This window comes from Stegostoma tigrinum, chromosome 7 (assembly GCF_030684315.1).
Source record: "Stegostoma tigrinum isolate sSteTig4 chromosome 7, sSteTig4.hap1, whole genome shotgun sequence".
In the NCBI taxonomy this organism is placed as follows: Eukaryota; Metazoa; Chordata; class Chondrichthyes; order Orectolobiformes; family Stegostomatidae; genus Stegostoma; species Stegostoma tigrinum.
Genome location: NC_081360.1, coordinates 47,545,171 through 47,563,384, shown reverse-complemented (window position 1 = coordinate 47,563,384; position 18,214 = coordinate 47,545,171). Strand labels below are relative to the sequence as shown.

General features: G+C 40.1%; 1 protein-coding gene across 2 annotated transcripts in view; it reads right to left on the bottom strand.

The window, feature by feature from the left end:
- Positions 1-279: 279 nt before the first annotated feature.
- wipf1b (WAS/WASL interacting protein family, member 1b) overlaps positions 280-18,214 on the bottom strand; it is a 111,358-nt gene continuing 93,423 nt past the window's right edge. For both annotated transcript variants that reach the window (XM_059647210.1, XM_059647211.1), the window contains exons 3-8: positions 9,981-10,110; positions 9,229-9,384; positions 7,120-7,941; positions 6,000-6,209; positions 4,057-4,170; positions 280-3,255 (exon numbers count right to left, since the gene is read on the bottom strand). In XM_059647210.1, the coding sequence (XP_059503193.1) occupies positions 3,194-3,255; positions 4,057-4,170; positions 6,000-6,209; positions 7,120-7,941; positions 9,229-9,384; positions 9,981-10,110 (1,494 nt within the window). In that variant the 3' untranslated portion in view covers positions 280-3,193. The remainder of the gene's footprint in view (positions 3,256-4,056; positions 4,171-5,999; positions 6,210-7,119; positions 7,942-9,228; positions 9,385-9,980; positions 10,111-18,214) is intronic.

Here is an 18,214-nt window from a genome sequence, read left to right as displayed (position 1 = left end):
AATTCAATGACCATTTGCATTCACGTGCAGTTGATGGCGAAATCTGGATATATCTTCTCTCGCACTTGGGTCGATGATAACCTTCAGTCACTAGTTAGGCATGACTACCTGGTCCAACAGTGAGTAGACAACTCCCTTCTGTGCAAGATAACAAAGTGTGGAGCTGGATGAACACAGCAGGCCAAGCAGCATCTCAGGAGCACAAAAGCTGACAGTTTCGGGCCTAGACCCTTCATCAGAGAGCGTTTGTGCTCCTGAGATGCTGCTTGGCCTGCTGTGTTCATCCAGCTACACACTTTGTATTCTTGGATTCTCCAGCATCTGCAGTTCCCATTATCTCCCTTCTGTGCAAGTTCTGATCCCAACGCAGCATCACATTACTGCTGGGATCGGTGACTCGCTCTCTTCTGATGTCCTACCAAAAACATCCGAAACATCTTTCATCCTGATTTTGCCATTTTGAAATTCTCCAGGTTGGAATATATTGTATCCACATTAAACCTTTCCAGTCAAACATTTGCCAGACCTGTAAACAGTGATGTTTCATTCAAATATCACAATGGTGAGTTAAATAGCCATCTGAAGAGCTGAAACTTTTTCTTAATTCTGTCTGTATGATCTAATCTTCTACTTCAATTCCCACACAATGATTTAAATGTAATTTCTACAATTAAAAAACTTCCTGCTTCTCATTCTGGCAATAATTATTCAATAGAATTAGTTTAAAAATCTCCCTACTGCTTCAAGTGTTCTTCATGATAAGCTAAGACAGGTCTGTAAAATTCCAAATGAGTTGGGATACAGTAGATGCAGCGAGAATGTTTCCACTTGTGGGAGATTCCAAAACAAGGGGCCATAAATGAAGGGTTATTACTAATAAATACAAATAAGGAGACTTGTTTTTACTCAGATTGGGTAACTCTGATTTAGTCAAACTGTAGATAATTCGTTTTAATCATGAGCTCTGTAGGGGAGCAATGGCTGACATGGAAGGTCTGGACAGAGATGCAGTGTTTTTTTGTTGAGGTTTCCCCATGCAGCTTAGAGATGCAGCACTCTGTGTTCTATGGACTGTTTCCTCAGATGCATGTAGAGACAAACAACAGTTACACACAGAAGACCAACAACTCAGTGAAAGATGCGCTTTGATCATGCTTAAATTTGATGGGCTTGCAGTGCAAAGAGATGATGTTGACAGAATGTTGCACATGAACACATTCTAAGGTCCAGGACAACATGTTGACAGACACACTAAAGAGCTTAGGGCAGCAGCCACCAGGCAGTAGGGAATGACTATCGTTCTAACATGTTTCTGCCACGGTGTACAGACAGCTGGTTAATTTAGAAGACCTTGTAGCTTGGATTGGAATGGAATGTAAATAGCTTTTTGTCATATTTACTAAATGTTCCAAGTTTGCATTTGGATTGGGGCAGCTAAGAGTATAACATGCTTACCTGAGAAATGTCATACTTTCATGTAACATATTAATGCTTTATTCATAAATTTTTTTTTGTTTGGAAAAAAAATGTGCAGGTGCCATTGAAGCTTGAATGAAGCTCTAATGACTGCGAGGCCCCTTTAAATCCTTGCATTTCCTTTGTAATAATGGCCAAGGAATAATAAACAGATCACAACGGCCCGATATCTGCTTCCAAAAGGAAAACTTGTGAAGGTAGATTTTTTAAGAACGCTACCATTTCAATACTTTCTAGCAGATAAACCCTACATAGCAGCTGAAGTCTATCACTCGTGTTGCAGCCTCCACCCCCACCCTCTATTCTCCTGTTCACCATCGCTTGCACCTCCCAAATGTTCACTCTAACATAATACAAAGTCCAAGGCATTAAAATAAGCTCATATGGAAAAACTTTGGGAAACATTAGGTTAAAATATAGATCTGGCTATCAAAGAAGCGACTGAGACAAATAGATGCTTCCAAAGGAAAACTTGACAAGTTTTGAGAGAGGAAAAGAAGGAAAGAAAAAATGCTGTGTCAGCTATAATTGGAGATGGTCTATATAGAGTATGATTACTAACAAAGTTTATGGTCTATTTTTGTGCTGCATATTCTATGTAGTTTTATGATATTGAAGATGCCTGTTTCTGACAGCATCAAACAGTAGACAAATCATTTGCATAATTGTTACCCATCTAATATTTTCTAAACAACTTGTGGAAGTATGTTATTAAACACCTCTGGAGAAGGTAGGACTTGAACCCAGGCCACCTGGCTCAGAGTTAAGGACGGGGAAACTACACCACCAAAGGTCCTCAGAAACTTACGATAAATATTACGGAAACTGATTTGGTTGAAAGCAGTGATTGAAGATGGCAATTGTGAAGGGACAGCCAGAGCTATGCACAATCCAATTTTCTTTTCCAAAGTATTTTGTTATTTCCATTGTTGTAATGCTTATGTATCTTCTCAAACTACTTAGAGTTAAACAGTAATATAAAATATATTGATAAGTAATGATTTATAAAGTAAATACAGCACTTTTTAAACAATTTAAACTATAGCAAATTTTTAAAAATGGGATTGTAAGTTTTATTAACTGAATTTTCTTAAATGATAACCTCAAATCAAACCATAAGTGTAACTTCACATAACTACTTGTGATCTGTTATCTGTCATTGTTGAGCATGTACATTATGTAAACAGAAACTACTAAAGTTAATGAATTCAACAAGCAACAGTACATTAGCAGCTTCTTTCTTCTTTTCAAAACTTTTTGGTTTACAATTTATAACAGGCAGATTGGAAAATGCAAATCTGCTCTTTATTCAACTCAATTTAACAACATGACTAAGAATATTTAATTAAAGCCAAAGTGCCTATTTTTATTCAAATTCGTCCCAATGGAGCACCCAAATGATATTGCGTCCGTATAAAATAGATTAAAGAAATATTCTTGAAAAATACATTTTTTTTCAGGTCCATAATATTGTAAACAAGTTAGCATGTATTACATTGAAGCAGTCAAAAGATGCAAAGGAGAATTTTTTTCTTTTTAATTTCTAGATGCTGTAAGCATCAGATAAACAAATGCCAGACAGCCAGCATTCCTACAGCTGAAAATGACTGGATCTGAGAGGCAAATTCAACATCCCTGTAGCAAGTCTGCAGTTAAAGCATGCAAGATGGTCTAAGAGTAGAATGACTTCGTGAGTTTTCAATGCCCAGATCTGTTTTCACCTCGGTATAGGTGGGATTGGTGGAAGGGGTGGAGCACCTCGCTCTCTCCGACCTGAATCTGTATAGGAAAAAGATTATAATTAATGCACCATCTCAAGAATTTATAGAGTGTAACTTTTCTAGTTAAATAGCATTTTATAATTTGTTTAGAAAATAATTTTGATGCCAAGAACAATTATAACATTAATTGTTGCAAAATTCCAGAAAGATGATTGTCATTACGGATTTAGATAGAAATGTTTTCTATAACTAACAAAAAAGTCCTTCTTCCCATCTCAAGGAATGAAAGCATGAATATTGTAACCTTGAATTCCTTTTAAGAGCATTCCCCTTATACTATTTTTCTCCTTCAATGAATTACACACCTTTTTTTGAAAAGCACGTTTTGCTGTAACTGAAGCAACATTTAAATTCGTAGCTACTTTCACATTGAATGTTTTTGCACTACTCTCTTTTACTTTCACCAACGTTCTCTCCGCTTTTTCTGAAAATGGGTTCTGGTTTCAGAAACGCAACTTATTCTCTAGTATGTCACTCACATGGCATTAAAATATGTATGACTGAATGTCTGCATGTTACTTTTCCCTGATAGCAGTCACAAGCGGGTCTATTGTGTCTTCAGAAAATTGAGCCAGCAAGTAAGGCTCAGCTATTAATTGGATAAACATAATTTCAAATGATTGGGTATCTTTTGAATTGTTCTACAAATCCCGACAACTGAAGTGCAACTTTACTGTGCTATTCTTGGCTAATAGCAATGACATCAAAGAACTGTTTTTAAAATGAAGGAAGGAAAGTTTTCAGCTCTTCATGTTTCAAACTTCATAATGGAGGTTTGACAAATTGCACTTCTACTCACCTCTGCTCTCTGCCTTGTTCTGTTTACTAGGATAAGTTTTTGGGAAGTTTACATACGGTTCTGGTGGTGGAAAATCAGAGATGGAATGGAAAGAAAATCGGCCTTCCCACTCATCTGTAGTCAAAGAAAATAATTACAAAATCTTACAATGCATGGATATCAGTATAGCTACATTTGCAAGGCAGCATTTCAAAACATCTTCAGATATGACTGTGGCTGAAGACAAAATATGCTAATTTTTTTTGTGACAATGAACCACATACAAAAATGGCAGTGAGATAAACCAGAAACTTACAGCACATTTTAAGATCTGTAATGATGTTCAAATACTTCCTGGCTGCTTCATTGGAATTCTACTTTCACTCAAATGAGTAAATACATTAATTTTTCATTGATTTGCATTCTATTACCATCAGGATGTGGCTTGTGCATTTTATACAAATGCAAGTGAACTCAGCATTTCAGCTTTTCATACAGTTAGCAAATGCAATCCAGGCCAATGACCCTATCAATAACAGGACAGAATTTTGTCAAATTATCAGAGGGGGAGAAGCTTCAACAGGGACCAAGGTGCCATCATCATCAGCTAAGGTTCTATTTGAAAAGTTTCTGAGCATCATTGAAGACAAGATGATGGTCATTCAAAAAGTTAGCGTTAGGAGTTTAGAATATTATTTTCTTAGAATCATAGAATCCGTACAGTGTGGAAGCAGGCCATCCAGCTCCCTGAGTCTACACCAACCCTCTGAAGAACATCCCCACCCAGAACCACTCCCCCCACATCCTATCCTTGTAAGTCAACATTTCCCATGACTAATCCACCTAATCTGCACATTTTTGGACTGTGGGAAGCCCACGCAGACACAGGGAGCATGTGCAACCTTAAACGCAGACAGTTGCCCGAGGCTGGAATTCTACCAAGGTCCCCTGGCACCGTGAGGCAGTCGTGCTAACCGTTGTGCTCTTCCTTAATTCCTTGACAATTTTTCTTCAATTTGGATTCCAAATACAATCCCAAATTTACAATAATTAATTCAGATCAGATTCCTTTCATATTCCAGTAATTTGATACAATAATACAGAAATTAGTTAGGCATAAAAAGCTCTTACGTAAATTAGCATTTTGGAAATTAGTTTTCTGCAAGTCGACTACACCATTTCTCATTTAATGTTGTCTTACCATCCATCCATACCACAAGGGTAGCAACTTATCCACGAGTCTCAACTCAGGAAGTTTTTTTTGGTGCTTTAGAACTGAATGAACTTGAGCGATTCAGTGGAACAATGCTGCAGCCAGGAATCAACATGTTCCAGGTGTTTCATGCAAAACTGCGCGAAATGAGGTAGCCAATTACCCAAAGACAAGAGAAGGACCGCTTGTTGTTCCCATAACAATTCCTGGTTGGGTTCCCATTCAGAAAATTCGCTAACCCAGAATAGGTCCCCACCCTCATCCTAGCTTGGTTCAGGCTCCCGTACCTGTCACCAATCCGGTACAGAACCCTACCTCAGCCTCTCCTAGTCTAGTACAAAGCCCTGCACAAACCCGATTCAGATTGCATCCATTAACTGATGCTGCACTCAATGAAACATTTCCAGCTCAGCTGTATGGAGCTATTGCTTCGGAGCGGTAAGGTCTGGGCTTTGGCTACAATATTCTGTACAACAAGTTCTTTATACCTAGTTGCCATCAGGGAAAATGATTCATATGAAAAAAAGGTTGGAACATTAAAAAAAGAGAGACAAAATTAAATCAATTGAATTTTCCTCAAACACAGCTGTTTGAATATTGTCACTAATTAACCATTGTAAACTTTACACTTCAATCAAAGTGTTATTTCTCAACATTTTTGTGTACGCATTCTGAAAACATCCTGAGGCTGGAGTGTTGTGGGGGGGGTGGGGCGGGGTACTGTCTGGATTATAATTGGTGTAATATTTACCATCACACATTGACTGCGAGGACTCCTGGAAGCCATTCCTCATTGACGTTGGTGGGGGAGGTGGGGGAACAGGGCTTCCTCGGTCAGGAGGAAGGGGGGGTCTGAAGCCACTCCTTGTGTCTGAACCCATTCTGCTTGGAGGCTGTGGGACAGGTGGTGCTTTCTGGCTACCACCATTTCTACCAACCGGAGGTGGTGGAGGAAGAGGTCCTGTTTTAAGAAGATCAGAAAGTAATTAATGTACAGTCCTATAATGTGATTTTCAAGAGGTCAAAATGAATGCAACATGAGAGCTGTTCAACGTTAGTAACGAAATCCAAATCTGCATTTTAAATTGTGGTTTATTGCTTTGTTGCCAGAAATCTATAAAATAAAATTGTTAGTCTCCTTCTTCCTAGTTTTGGTCATTTAAACAAAATCTAGGGCAAATCATTTGAGGTTTCATTCGATTAGAAGCATGTCACATTGGAGAGGTCCTAAAACTTTGCTTCACTGTCCCAATTTTGTTTTAAACAGTTTTCTAACTTATAGTGTCCTTAGCTCAATTCACAATGTAGTCTGCATTACACCATACGGCTTAGGCTCTACTGTTGCTTTATAAAACAAAATACACTCATGCATGCAATAAATCCCCAGCTTAAATTGAAATAAATAATTATTATTGGAGTAGGGTGTGTACCTACATATTTCTGATTTCTAGACAACACAGGAAGCTTAGTGCCAAGGTATTGACTTCTCAGCCATAAGGAAGAGATTATTTCTGTAATCAAGTTCCTTTGTCAATTCATATTTCCCAACTGTTGTAATTTGGGATTTACTATATTACATAAGATTGACTTATTCCTGTCACTTCAAAAGTGGGCAGCAATTTCTGATTAAGCCAAGGCATTTCTTTGCCTTACAAATTAAAGGAAGAAAGGCCCAAACTAAGGATATGAATTTCCAACAAATTTCAATCATTTTATGTGATTTAAAAAAGAGAAACAGCAGTTAACTTTCTTTTGTCTCTCCTCTCCTTTACATTGTTTCCACTGTTGTAATGTTCTGTGCATTCTATTCCTCATTCCTCCATATCCCTCCTTCACTCAATCCTCATTTCATTACTTTCCTTTTAACTCACCTGATCTGCTTGGTGGATCCCTCACAGGAGGTGGAGGTCTTTCACTGGGAGGAAGAGGACCACTGCGAATTGGTCCTGGTGATGTTGATGGAGTGCCATGGAGAGAGAGATTTCGTTGAGGGAGCTTTGGAAATTCAACATCCGTAGCGGAGCTCGGATGATTGGAAGGTGGTCCTGGTCGATTAGGTGGTGGTGGTGGGGGAGCTTGGAAAGAGGGAGTTGGCCTGGGCGTTTGAGGGACAGGTGGTTTCTGATGTTGTGGTGGTGGGAGTGGTGGGCCCTCCCTATTAATTGAGGGCCTATTTGTCATAGGTGGCGGTGGCGGCCTATCATCTGTCATCCTAACTGGTGTAGGAGGCAGCGGAGGTCTGTTAGTACTGGGAATTGGAGGTGTTGGTGGTGAAGGTTTGTCCTCAACAGCCCTGTTAGGTGTGGGAGGTGGAAAAGATCGATTTGCACTGCTCTGTGGAACAGCTGGAGAGAACGGACGAGAAGACATTTGATTGCGATTTGGTAGAGAAGGTCCCCTGATGGGTGGTCGATTTTCTAATGCAGGTGGAGGACCCCTGTTTTGCATCGGTGATGGTCTTGGTGCATTTGGTAAAGGTGGCGGAACTGCATCAGGTTTTGAACTTATTTCTGGCCTTGAAAATTTTGGTTGATTTGGCGGCGGAAATTTATTTCTTGCTAGCTCAGGGTTATTACTCTTTGGAAAAGGAGATGACCCAGGTATCCGTGGAGGATTGTTGCTTGGTGCAAATGGTCTGGGACCAGATGATCTTTCACCTGGAGGCATAATTGGTGGTCGACTTCCACCAGAATCTGTGAATGGAAATGGTAGTAAATACGTAGTTAAACAAAAAAAAACTTTGTTTTTACTGTTATTTGTAAACAAGTACACACTGTGGAACAGCAACTTTAGTTTTGTTTAAAAATAGTTTTGACCTGCAGAAATTCATTAGTCAGAACTGCAGACTGTTAAATAAAGCACTTCCTCTGGTATACTCAGACCCATCTGACTCATCCATTGTCTTTTGGCAATTTTTGGAGTTACAGAAGATCACACCCAACGCTGCCCTCATCCTGAGGGCCTCCTTTGTGTGCAGCGATATCGAGCTGTGTGTAGATCTTCAGTACTAAAATACCAAGTGTCACTCCATACTGAAGACATACTGGTGTTACAAAGGATGGGACTGTCTTCGGCACTGTGGAACGCTCCAAGCAGTTGAACTATTTCATATCACCTGACCTTCATGGAGAAAATTGCAAAGAAAAGCACCTTTGATCACAAGTCCGCCAGTACGTGATGAGCATGTGGTGTCATCAAGACCCTGTGGGAAAGGAGATGTGGATGCTGTCAGGCTGTTCCCGGAGCAGACTGTCAAAGTCATTTGGCAAAATGCCTCTTCACCAGAACTTTCCAACAAGTACCAAGATGTCACTTAGCTGGTCGTGTGAAGGGCACTGCCTGCAAGATCCTTCATGTACGCTCAGACAGTCTGTGGCACCACACGCTGCCTTCGAAACAGCTTCAGAGGGGTATAGACCATAACACAAGTCCTTCTCGAATGTGCCTTTGCAAAGGAAGTCTGGAGAAGGTTGCAGTGGTATGTGATTGAGCTCCATAAGCAAATACTGTACAGAACTGAACCACTCTAGTGATCAAGTATGCATGTTTGTAAAGTTTTTTCATGAATAAAACATATCTTTGAAGTTTAAAAAAGGTATGTCCACATTATCATTCTATTGGTTCATTCTGAAGAGCATGGAACCTTAGGAGGAGTCACTGCTCGGGACCTGTGACCTCCTGTTTTTTCCACCTCAGAAATCAATACAAAACATTTTAATACAAACTCTCCTTTGAAATAACTGACTTTACAACACATCCATATTTCCTTGCGAACTAAAAAATTTATAAGCCAGATATCTATAAATTCTTGCAAATGCCACAATGCAACAAACACAAAGAAACAAGTACAAATATATAGTGATTTTCAACTGCATCAGTTAACGTAAGTAGATGAGCATTTCCATTTAGGAAACTAATAAACAAATGATGTTTTTTTAAAAGATGGAAAATTACGAGTATACAATAATTAACTTATTTACCAGAACTCTCTCGGCTTCCTGCAGATCTCAGCTTTGGCATTCCACCTGCAAATAATCCACCTAAGCCTGCAGGGCCAGCACCCACACCGCCACCGCCACCACCGCCACCGCCACTACTCCCACCGCCACCACATCCTCCTCCAGGACCTTTAGGAGCTGTTTAGAGAGAAATACAATCGATATTATTTGCAGAGGACTGATAAGTATTCCAATAAAATAGTAATTTGTATATTATAGAAGGTGTAGTTTCTAGCACGGAGTCTCGTTCACCAAGATTGCTGACAGAAGAATTTGCTACAGAAGTGTCGGGGTTTGAGAGATTTTTGAATGTCTTAACACTAAAGTTGTAAAATTTATTCTTAAATAAATTTCTCATGCCAAAGTACCAGAATTCCATTCCTGTTCCTGAGGAAAATACAAAACTTTGTGCAAGTTTCCTTTCCTCAAAGCAATCCTGGCAGTAAGTAATTTTGTTCATTGAACAACAAATATGCTTTTCTGTACCTTCATGGCTGGGTTAAAAATTGCAAAAAACAAAATTCTAGAGTTTTAAATAGCTCAGAGAAAACTGTAAAGGGGAAAACATTTTAACAAAGTGCATACGGATTGAATATTGCAGGTAAATTAATATGACCTTGAATGATATAGCCAATGGAGCAATGTGATATTCTTTAATGCAGCAAAGCATCAGGGCCTTTAATTTTATTCAGTCAAATTAATAAAAGCTTACTTGACTAATTCTTTAAATTTACCGTTAACAAGTGGTGCACTCCTATCATTGGTAACAGCCTTCTTCAACTTTTTGGGCTTGCATATATCTGACAGAAGAGCACTTCTGTCAGACTGCTCAGCTTTGCTTAGTGAAGGTTTCTCTGTATTTGCCTAATGTTTGCAAGATAAGGGAAGAAAAAGAACAGTTAATTATTCACTTGATGAAAATCTTATCAAAGAATGTGAGTGTTACCAGAAATCATTTCATGGTTCAGTAGCCAACTTGAACTACATATCAATTAGAGTAGTGATCGCTCAAAATGAATATTTTACTTTGTAGCAAACCATTTGAGTAACAGTTTTCACAGTTAAATGTGAACTTCAAACAGTTCCATTATTTTTAAATTGCTCAGTCCAGCACTGCCTACTTTTATTTCAGAATCTGCTTTTGTTGCCAGGATGATTTAAATGGTGGGATTGGACAAAGGGCATGGTATTAAGTGTATCAAGTAGCAATGAAAAGTTTTTGATTGAGTAGGGCAAGACTGGGAGGTTAGAAAATAATTTTTATTAAGTCATGTTCACTGTATATAGTGGCAAGTAGGGTGGCCACCAGCAGCATCCATTTCTAAGCCAATGTGCCTGGTAGTAAGATGCAAAACACGCTCAACCAGAATTGTTGGGTGGGACGTCATTTGCATACCTGACATAAGACTAGCTGAAGCAACCATCCTACATGGAACTCAATTTAGAACACTCCCAGGACGACAGTGGAATCGTTTTAGGGATGTCCTCAAAGCATCCTGAAGAGATCAAACATCCCCACTGACTCATAGGAGTTGCTAGTTTGTGACTGTGCAGAATGAAGACGACTCAATTCAGAAAGGTATTTAGCATCAAAAAACTTTGTTGAAAATACTCAGATGCAAAATTGAGGAGTTGAAGAGCCTCTACAAATCTCAATTGCTTGATCCTTTCATCACCATCTACCCTATACGTGCAGAGTCAGTTCATTGTGTAGTGGACTTGCTGGTCTCCTCACAACCAATGTACCCCCTAATTCTGAAAGCAGAAGTCATGCAGCAGTATGTCAACTGACATCCACAGGGCCTGCCAGCAGCTGCACAGCCACAAGGTGGCACTGCTTAGAGGGAATCCATCAAACTGGATCAGGAGCAAGTCATCTTTTATGAGTACTGCTCAAGAAGGCAACCATAGATATCTTTTTAAGTTAAGTGGCTTCTAAATTAAGAGAAGTGAATTACTTATACAGGAGTTGACTCGCATGTCCTCATGGATCTGTGGAAGAATACTTGTAACTAGCCTGGTTCTTTCGCATATACAACATACTTCAGTACTTCCATGGGAATTGCTAAGATGTTTTTGAGAAGTTGATCACATGGAACCAAAGCTAGCTCATTATTACTTTATTGTTCTATTGCCACATGGTTTTAAAACAGTTTGCTTGAATACACGCTTTAAGATTCAAAATTTAATGAAATATTTTTCCCCTTACTGGATAGATGTTTGAAACATTTTCAAAAACCTAACATTAAGACGATCAAAATTAAGAAGAAAGAAAAAGAGTAAGTGCAGTGGGAAAAGTTAGCATATTGGAGAATGTTTGAGTAAAAAGGTCCTTTGGAGTGTTGGGGATGAATAGTCAGCAGAGTGTAAATTAAGGCGTGAAATTTGATTGGTAGGTGGCACTAGATTTCTTTGTGTCAATGGGCAGGAGGAAGTAAATTGTTCAAAAGGTAGGTAACGATCAGAACATGGGCTTGAGATAACAGTGGACGTGTGTGGGATAATTGAGTCTTTTGTGGAGGTATGAGTATAGGTCTAAACTTATAAACTTAGAACAAGGACTGAATATAAAGGAATTGAAAGAATTGACTATTCATCAAATTTGGGAGGCAGAGAGGATCATGACTGATTCAATATTTTTCACATCCATTTTCCTCCCTTTCCCCAGAACCCTTGATTTGCCTACTGATCAACTATTTATCTCTCTACCTTAGTCTTAAATATACATGAGGACTCTGCCCCATAGCTCACTATGGCAAGGAGTTCCAAAAACACCCAAGTCTCCAAGAAGAAATTACTCATTTTAGTTTAAATTGGTGTCCTTAATTCTGAGACTATGCCATTTAGTCAAAAATTGTCCCATGAGGGGAAATCCATCCTCAGCATTTACCCTGTCAACTCCCTTAAGAATCCTATTGGTTTCAGTAAGATGACCTCTCATTCTTCTAAATTCCTTTGAGTACATTCCAATGAATGGTTGTTTAGCCTTTGCTCACAAGATAGTCCCCTGATTCCAAGAATCATCCTGGTGAAGTTTCTCTGAACCGCCTCCAATGAAATAATATATTTTCTTAAATAAGGGGGCCAAAACTGCTCACCGTACTCCAGAAGTGGTCTCATCAACAATTTGTATAGTTTCAATTAGACTTCCCTACTAGTATACTCCTACCTCTTTAAAATAAGAGTGCTAACATTCCATTAGCCTTCCCAATTACCTGCTGCACTTGCATGCTAGCTTTGTTTCAGACACAAATACCATCTCGACCCCTTGCTTTCTGCAATTTTTCCCTAATGAAGTGACACCTTATTCTTTTGTTCTCCCTTCAAAATGAACAGCTTCACACTTTCCCATATTGTACTCCATTTGCCAACTTTTTGCCATGTATTTACCTATCAATATCTCTGTATGAACCGTATCTATCTTGCAACCCGGCTTTCCACCTATTTTTGAGTTGTCTGCAGATTTGGCTACAGTACGTTCACTTCCTCCCTTCAAGTTATTAACATAGCACTGATCCCTGTGGATCACCACCGATTATGGGTTGCCAACCTGAAAGAGCCCCTTAACCCCTACTCACTGTTTCTTTCCCATTAGCTAATTGTCTATCCATGCTAATATACTACCTACAATACTGTGGGGTCTTATTTTGTAACTTATCTTATGAGGTACCCTGTCAAACCCCTTTTGGAAATTCAACTACAACACACTTATTGGCTCCTTTTTATCCACTCTAGTTGAAAATTCTAATAAATTAGTCAGACGCAATTTCCCTTTCACGAAGCCATGCTGACCCAATTAGATTTTGATATTCCATACGTTCTTCTTTAATAAGCAATTCTAAAACTTTTCCAACACTAGATGTTAGGCTTATCAGTACAGTGTTACTGATTTTTGCCCCTCTCCCTGGGAAGATAAAAACAAAATTGGTTGGGCCAGGCATGGCCCGATGAAAGTGGATGGGCAAAGGAACCCAAATAGACAAAGAAGCACCTTAGAAAAAGGAACATTAATTTAATTTTTCTAAACAACTATCCAAGATGTTATTACACAACTCTGGAGCCAGTAGTAACAAAGTGTGGAGCTGGATGAACACAGCAGGCCAAGCAACACCTTAGGAACACAAAAGCTGATGTTTCGGGCCTCAACTAGAGGGTCTAGGCCTGAAACGTCAGCTTTTGTGCTAAGATGCTGCTTGGCCTGCTGTGTTCATCCAGCTCCACACTTTGTTATCTCGGAATCTCCAGCATCTGCAGTTCCCATTATTTCTGCAGCCAGTGGGACCTAAACCCAGGCCTCAAGGTACAGGGGTAGGGACTCTAACAATGTGCCACAGGAGGTCTCCCAGAAAAACATTAAGACTTCAGCATTGACAGAAAACTGTACCACAGGAAACAAACTATCAGCACCACCTGGTGATGCACATCATCAAGTTCCTACTCCAATGTCAATTAGAAGATCAGGCCAAAGAATATTGTGCATTTTTAATCAGTCTCATTTCTTCTACAAATTAGACCTGATGGTAATAGGAAGAAAAACATATATTACAAGCAAAATGCAAGTGTGGGTAATTTAGAATTTGATTTGAAGGAAAATGTTTGCACTGGAGGTGGAAGATATGTTTTTGATATACTTCCTGTAAATCCTACTGTTGAAGCCTTGGAAAGGGGGAAAAAAAAGGAAGAAAAACTAGGTGCACACTGATTCATTGTCTTTGAGGGGGAGACCAAGGCTTTGCAGTTTAACTTTTCCCACACATTCACATTCAGAAAATGTGGCATCCAATTAGTTATTGATAGCATCCTTCTCATCACATGTTGCAATGTGCTGGCATCATCTGAAAGGGAAAAAATGAGAAATAGCGAGAAAAAGAGAAAAGGCAGAAATCGATTAAATGAGACAGATTCAAAACCCACAATATTCTTTGGCCTGATCTTCATTCCCAACACTTCTACTTCACTCTATTGCCTCTCATTTCCGCACCAAACTTTGCTTCTCATTGAGCCCACCTCACTGCAGTCAAACTTCCACATCCACACATCAGCACAGGTCAGGAAAAGGGAGCCCACACCCTTGTTTGCTAATATCCATTTAGTGCATGTGTTCGACAAACTGGAAGGGGAGCAGCAGAGGGAGCAAAATAGGATTGGGGTAGGAGGAGGTAGTAGCAGCAAATGGAGTGGGGCAAGCAACATTTGTTATGTTGGGGAGGAAGAATGGTGGCAATGAGAATGGGGGGGGGGGAAGCAGCAACAGCATAGAGGAAGTAACAAAGGAGTGGAAGGAAAGAGTATGGAGAAGAAGCAAAGGGAGGGGGGCAGTGAGAATCCGCAAATAGAACAGAGGCAGACAGTACGGACAGTGACAAGGGGCGGGGTGACATTAAAGGAGTGGCAGAAGGGATCAGGGAAGCAGTGAAAGGAGTGGCAGAACAGAAAAGGTAATCAAAGGAGCAGCAGAAAAGTGTGGAGAGGATGTAAAGGATGTAAAGGAAGTAGCAAGAGAGTGTGGGGCAAGTGGTGGGACGTTATGCTTTTCTATCCTCTTTGGCCTTCACACATTTTCTAGTGGGAATTCGAGTGAGGCAGCAGTTAACGCCACTATATTTTTATCATTAAACATAATTAACATGCCCTTTCACTCATCATATACCTAACATCAAGTAGCTGATTCTCAGTATTTCAAGTTAATTAGAAAATATCTACATGAACAAGAAGGGCTCTTCAGGTGCAGTGGTATTGTCTCTCCCTTTGAACCTGAAGACCCAGGGTCAAGTCCGACTTGTCCCAAAGGTATTGACATTTTTAGTCAACCTGTTCAGAGATAGTTATATCCAACGTCAGAAGGGACTATTGTGGCACACTGGTAGTCTAACTGCCAGTGTCAGAAGATAGGGGTTTAAGTGCCATCCACACATATATCAGAATATGCCAAACAATTGATTAAAAATTACTAGATCCAATTTCATACTGGAAACTCCAATACCACGGAATAGTACAGCACAGAGGCATTCAACCAATCAAGCCTGCATAATATGACCCACATCCATCTGAAACAAAATCAAGCACATCAACCCCTCCACCAACTTCCTGCCTTATGACATAGCCTCTGGTTAAATCAATATAATACAACCTTACCCATACCCCGTTAACCACATTTGATATTCACACAAAATTTTACATGATAGAAGAGTGAGTTGTGAAAAAGTCTCCGTAACAATGCACTAAACATTAAATCTATAAATTTTAACAAATAAAATTTATTGGGAATGGAAAGTGAAAAGAATGGAAAGGAGAAGAGTGATAAAGCACAGACATTATCACAAGTGAACAAACGTCAATTCAATGGTAGTGTGTCACTGCCGATGAACAAACAAGGTCCCCGTCATAAGCTGCTGTTGCTTCTGCTTGGAGAGTGAAAGATATTTAAAACTATTGAATTGTAAGCCGTCGCACCAAGAGAACTTGCAGCTCAGTAATTGGTTAGATCTATAAAATACAAGTTCAATACCACACGAAGAAATTAGCACAATATACACTTGTAATTGTTCAATTATTCTGCATAAGGAACAAACACCATTAAGCATTTGTGCTATGGTTCTGGTACAGGAAGTGGTAAAAACAGGAACAAAACGACAGCACAATTCGCTGTTTATTGTTACAAAAAGAATAAATTCAGTTAGGTTGCTGCTTTTGAGGTAAGTAATTTGCTAAAACAATTTGCATTGGAAGAAATCTACAATTAATTAAAGTTGACTATGGTTCCAAAGTGACTGCTTATTTCTCCTCCTTCACCTAGTTGCCATTCATCTGGAATATTCACATCACAGATCAAATTTACTGTTGATATGAATTTTACATCAACTACTTATATGTTTGTATGTCCTTGGCCCAACTACCTTCAACTGCTTTATCAAGTGACCTGACCTCCATCATAAGATCAGAAGTGGGAACGTTCATTAATGACTGCACAATGTTCAGCATCATTTGTAACTTCACATATACTGAAATAGTCCTTGTCTAAATGCAGCAACACCTGAAAAATAGCCGGGCTTGAACTGACAAAGCATTCCTTGTTCCAGTCCTATTCCGGCCCCAACCCACAACTCTTTCTCCACTACATCGAAGATATCAGTGCTGCTTCCCTCTCTCATCTAGAATTGGAAAACTACAGCAATTCTGCCTCGAATTTCCTCCCTGTCCTCACTTTCATCTGGTCTATTTATGACTCCTCCCTTCCCTTACTCGACATTTCGGCTTTCATTTCTGGGAATAGACTGGCCACTAATATCCATTACAAACCTACTTACTCCCACAGCTACCTGGACATACATCCTCACACCCCACCTCCTGTAAAGACTCCATCCCATTCTCTCAGTTCCTCCGTCTCCATCGTATATGTTCAGGTAAGGCCAACTTTGACAAGGGAGCCTCCAAAATGTCCACCTTATTCCTCAACCAAGGATTCCTTAGCTCCATTGTCGACAGGGCCCTCAACCAAGTCCGACCCATGTCTCACACTTCTGCCCTCACCAGTTCCCTTCCCTCACACAACACCGATAGGGTTCCCCTTATCTTTACCTACCACCCCAACAGGTTCCACACCCAGAAGATCATCAGGCGCCTGTTCTGCCACCTCCAGCAAAATGCCACCACCAGACACATTTCCCCTCCCCTCCCTTGTCCGTCTTCCACAAGCACCATTCCCTCTGGGACACCTGGCCCACACATCCTTCACCCTCAACATCCCCGCGCCCCCACAGCCCTACAGCACTTTCCCCTGTAACCGAAGGTGTAACACCTGCATATTTACCTCCTCCCTCCCCAGTATTCAAGGGCCCAAACATACCTTCCAGGTAAAGCAACACTTCATACAATCTAGTCTACTGCATTTGCTGCTCACAACGTGGTCTCCTCTACATTGGGGAACAAAGCATAGACTGGGTGACTGTTTCGCAGAGCATCGACATTCTGCTCACAAAAAAGACCATGAACTACCTGTTGCCCACCACTTCAATGCAGCACCCTGCTCATTGGCCAACATCTGTGTCTCTGGCTTGCTGCAGTGTTCTAGTGAAGTTCAGTGCGAGCTGGAGGAACAACTCATTTTCTGCCTGGGGACCCTGCAGCCCTCCGGGCTCAATATCAAGTTCAACAATTTTAGGGCCTAAACTGTCCCATGTCCCAGATTCCACCCACACACCAGGCCTTGTTACCACATAGCCAGCCATTACATACTACCTGTTATTAGTTACTTATAGTCTCCATCAACAACTATTCACCCTCGCAGCCTGATCGTTATCAACTCTGTCTGTCCAACTGCTCTTTTCTCTCTTTAGGCTCTATCCTATTGCTTACTCCCTACCCTATCCCCCTCCCCTTTTTTCTACATATAAACTGACGTTTTCCCAGTCACCATCTGTTCTGAGGAAGGGTCACTGGACCCGAAATGTTAACTTTTTCCTTCACAGATGCTACCAGACCAGCTGAGCTTTTCCAGCAACTTGGTTTTTGTTCTTGATTTACAGTATCCACAGTTCTTTTGGTTTCTATTTAGTATTGAACTAGCTGGTATTGTTTGTGCCAAACAACGTCATACAATCATCACGTCCAACAAGACAGAATCAAGCCCGCACCCCTTGACTCTGAATATCACTACCATTACTGAATACCCCATGATCAATGTCTTGAGAGTTACCATTGACTAGAAACAGAACTGGACTAACATACATTCTATGGTTACTTGATTGAGTTTTCTGAAGGTGTAATTCAAAAGATTGATGAGGGTAGAGTGGTAATGTTGTTTACTTGGACTTCAGTAAATCTTCTGATAAAGTTCCACATTATAGACTAATTAGTAAAGTTAGGTCACATGGGATTCAAGAGTGAGCTTGCCAATTGGATACAAAAATTGGCTTTACAGCAAGAGATAGAGGGTGGTAGCAGAGGGTTGTTTTTCAGACTGGAGGCC